Source organism: Bipolaris sorokiniana (assembly GCF_000338995.1).
Source record: "Bipolaris sorokiniana ND90Pr unplaced genomic scaffold COCSAscaffold_57, whole genome shotgun sequence".
Classification (NCBI taxonomy): Eukaryota; Fungi; Ascomycota; class Dothideomycetes; order Pleosporales; family Pleosporaceae; genus Bipolaris; species Bipolaris sorokiniana.
In genome coordinates, this window is record NW_006911951.1 from 703 (window position 1) to 4112 (window position 3410).

Genomic DNA, 3410 nt, shown 5'->3' on the forward strand with positions numbered 1-3410 from the left:
CTGAACTGATTATTCTAGTTTAGTATAATATATATATAGGCATGTAACATCGTTATATTAAAATGGAGAAGCCGTATAGCGCTTACAGCTTAGACTTTAGTCTAAAGAATTAGAGGTGTAAACAGCTTTAGTAGTAGATTAGTGAGAGCAAAATGTTAGCAGGAGTAGAATAACATGTTTACGATAAGGCAGAGAAGGCAGCCTAGCAAGGCAGTGTTTGCCTTGCAAACTCATGTTAGAAGAGTGCATATGTGGGTAAGATGTCAGCAAATATAGCTGCAGTGGCAAGCACAATCGGTTTCCGGGTTTTGCACATTGACTTGTTCTCACCGCACGGGTGCGTTAGCTAACGCTTGACCTAAACGGTGCTTGAGCTAGTAGGATTAAACTTGAACTTCGGCTAAACAAGTGCTCCTTGAAATGTAGAGCTTGTTGTACGGTGTACTTAGACTAACTTTAGACGATAACGGCCCAGGCTCTTAGGCCCCTATCTCATAATATTATCGTTACTCTGAATCGCTATATGATCACACAATTTTCTGTCGCAGCCTATGCAACGCTGCACAAGCAATGACTTCAGCTGAGCCGAAGCAACAAGCCACTGTAACGGCAACAAGGATGCACTGCCTCAACAAGAAAAAGCAATAGCTATACACCACACATAAATGGAGATGGTAGATAGCAGACACAATACAGATCAAATTTTTGACCGCACCCACGCGTGCAGCTTTTCAAAGCCGCCGGGTATTATGTATTAATCCAATGACCTCCTAGATTTTAACAGATCAATTTTGTAGTACATTCCAGTGTATATTAAACAACATATACAAGAGCGCGGACCTAGGAAGGTGGAGGATAGGGAGGAGGGAGGTAATTATCTGGAGCTGAAGGACTTCAGCAGCTTGACTACGGCCTCATGCCCTCCTTTAGCTGCTAACGATAGCGGCGTCTGACCGTACCGATCATTCGAGTCAACGTCAACTCTGCCTGTCGCGAGTAGCAGCTTGACTACGGCCTTGTGCCCTCCTTTAGCTGCTAACGATAGCGGCGTCTGACCGTACCGATCATTCGAGTCAACGTCAACTCTGCCTGTCGCGAGCAGCAGCTTAACTACGGCCTCGTGCCCGTTCCTGGCCGCGGATAACAGCGGTTTCTCGAGGTCGACGTTAACTCTACATGTCGCGAGCAGCAGCTTGACTACAGCCTCGTGCCTATTCCTAACCGCTAATAATAGCGGCGTCTGACCGAGCAGATCCTCTAAGTTAACGTCAACTCTGCCTGTCGCGAGCAGCAGCTTGACTACAGCCTCGTGCCTATTCCTAACCGCTAATAATAGCGGCGTTTGACCCTCCTTATCTTTTAAGTTGATGTCGGCTTCGGCCTCAAGGAGTAACTTGATTACGGCCTCATGCCTATTCCCAACCGCTAATAATAGCGGCGTTTGATCCTCCTTATCTTTTAAGTTGATGTCGGCTTCGGCCTCGAGGAGCAACTTAACTACGGCCTCGTGCCCGCTCCCGGCCGCCCATGACAGTGGCGTCCGACCGGACCGGGGGTCTTCTAAATCAACCCTAGCCTCGCCGTCAAGCAGCAGCTTGGCTAAGGTCGCCATTCCGAGCCTTGCAGCTAAGAGTAATGGTGTTGGATCAGTCTTGACCCCATACCAGTCTATTTCTTGAATCAGCCATGTAGCCTCCTTGATTATGTAAAATGCGGACCTACCTTGGCGAAATAGATAGACATCTGAACGCTTGTTTATCTCTTCAAAAAGCCGAAAACACGCGTTCTCTGCCCCCTCCCCATAGAGAAGCGGTATATGGATATTTAATACTCCAAGTAGACAATAGGCAAAATCTTCCTCAATGGTAGTTTTCCGGTTAACCATCCATTGTAGTCGTTCATCTAGGCTGAATTGCACTAAAGGCATTCCTTGAAGTGCCCGAACTGTGATCCCAGTGGCCTCGTGAATTTGCTGCTCTAACGAGACTTTATCACCAAGCCGCTCGTTATCATGGGAAAAGAATTCAACCGATCGCGGAGCAAGGAGTTCTTGAAGTGTCCAGCCTCGAGTGAACCATGTGCTTTGCCTAAAAGCTGACTGCCATTGAGTCTGAGAGCAGTTGGCTGCTGTAACGTCTGAGAGGTAGACGTAGCATTTAGCCGCCTTTCGGTACCAACGGAACATTGAGTTAATCGCTTCTGAAAGCTCAGCGCTACTTGTTTTGTCGATACAACAACTGTCAACCCAGAAGAATTCCAATCCGTCTTTCTTGGCTTGTTCTGCGCAGAACTGGATCTTTTTATAGCCCTTTTTACTACTTGCTACACCATTCGACAGGTCCTCGAGAGTGACTTCGTGGTTATCCTCCTCCCATCTATGTGAGAGGATGGCGTAACGAGGAATCCGATCACCAACAAACCAGGTTAGGCTGAAGCTACCGTCGGGGTTGGTTCTGAGTAGCCGCATACTGGGTTAGGAGTGTAGACTGATGGAGCATAAATGGGAAAGGATTAAGTTCTTTGAAGAATATCTCTAGAGTAAGGCTATGTTGGTATCATGTGAGGTTTTGTGTTGGTGAAAAAATGTTGCCTCTCAGCCTCGTCACCTTACCAGGTCAGAAGTATTGTGGCGCAGAGCAAGGCGCAGGAAGTACTTAGAGGACCATGCGGTGAGAACAAGCGAAGTGCATGACGCGGAAACCGATTTCGGTCAGCATTGTAACTAATCTACAAAGGTTGTCGTTACCTATAGCGTCTCGCCTGGCTCTGTGCGACGGGGGTGGCTGCTTACCAGCCCGTGAATAAGAGCTGTCTAAGGTCAGGCGATGAGTGAGAGCCGCAGTTCTCAGCCACAGCGCGCAACCCCCCGCAGATATCTCAACACGCTACCGCTGCCAAATGCCGCTAAAGTCGCACGGCCGGCTCGTCGCGTTTTGACGATGTTGTCGCCAGCGCGGAGTGAGTGAGTGAGTTGTATTTAACGTCTATATATAAAGCCTCCCTTGGGGCATGTAGACGGGCTATGCCTATGGCTTGCCGTACTATGCCTAGGATGCCTATTCTTATTTACATGATTGTAGTGGTCTAGTAGTGGTCGTTCCGCCTGTTGATCGCCACTGAAATGATTGTGCAGTAGGTGTGTATCCGCCTTTAGTTGTCGTAGCTGATGCTTACTAAGGAGTGTGTAGTATAGAGGACATAGGAAAGAGAAGAGAAGGAGAGAGAAGAGAGAGAAGAGAAAGAGAGAAGAGAAAGAAAGAAAATAGGAAGACAGGAAAAGTCTTACAAGTGTAGGCTCTAGTGAGGCCTATATATTGTGTTATAGAAACCTGTGATTTCTAGGAAGGCGGCAAAGTCCTCTGGCTCTTCCCAGAGCGTCTGGAGGTACTTGATTGCTTCGCTAGGTGTCC

General features: G+C 47.8%; 3 protein-coding genes across 3 annotated transcripts; all 3 read right to left on the minus strand.

Annotated features, from left to right (window-relative positions):
• Positions 1-895: 895 nt before the first annotated feature.
• Positions 896-1327, minus strand: COCSADRAFT_46704 (uncharacterized protein; the record flags this gene model as incomplete). Its single annotated transcript, XM_007707960.1, has 1 exon — positions 896-1327. A coding segment is annotated over one exon (432 nt), but the record flags the coding sequence as incomplete, so codon positions are not given.
• Positions 1328-1384: 57 nt separating this feature from the next.
• Positions 1385-1642, minus strand: COCSADRAFT_69635 (uncharacterized protein; the record flags this gene model as incomplete). Its single annotated transcript, XM_007707961.1, has 1 exon — positions 1385-1642. A coding segment is annotated over one exon (258 nt), but the record flags the coding sequence as incomplete, so codon positions are not given.
• A 114-nt stretch (positions 1643-1756) lies between these two features.
• Positions 1757-2542, minus strand: COCSADRAFT_355656 (uncharacterized protein; the record flags this gene model as incomplete). The annotated part of the gene is made up of 1 exon (XM_007707962.1): positions 1757-2542. A coding segment is annotated over exon 1 (711 nt), but the record flags the coding sequence as incomplete, so codon positions are not given.
• Between the last annotated feature and the right edge of the window lie 868 nt (positions 2543-3410).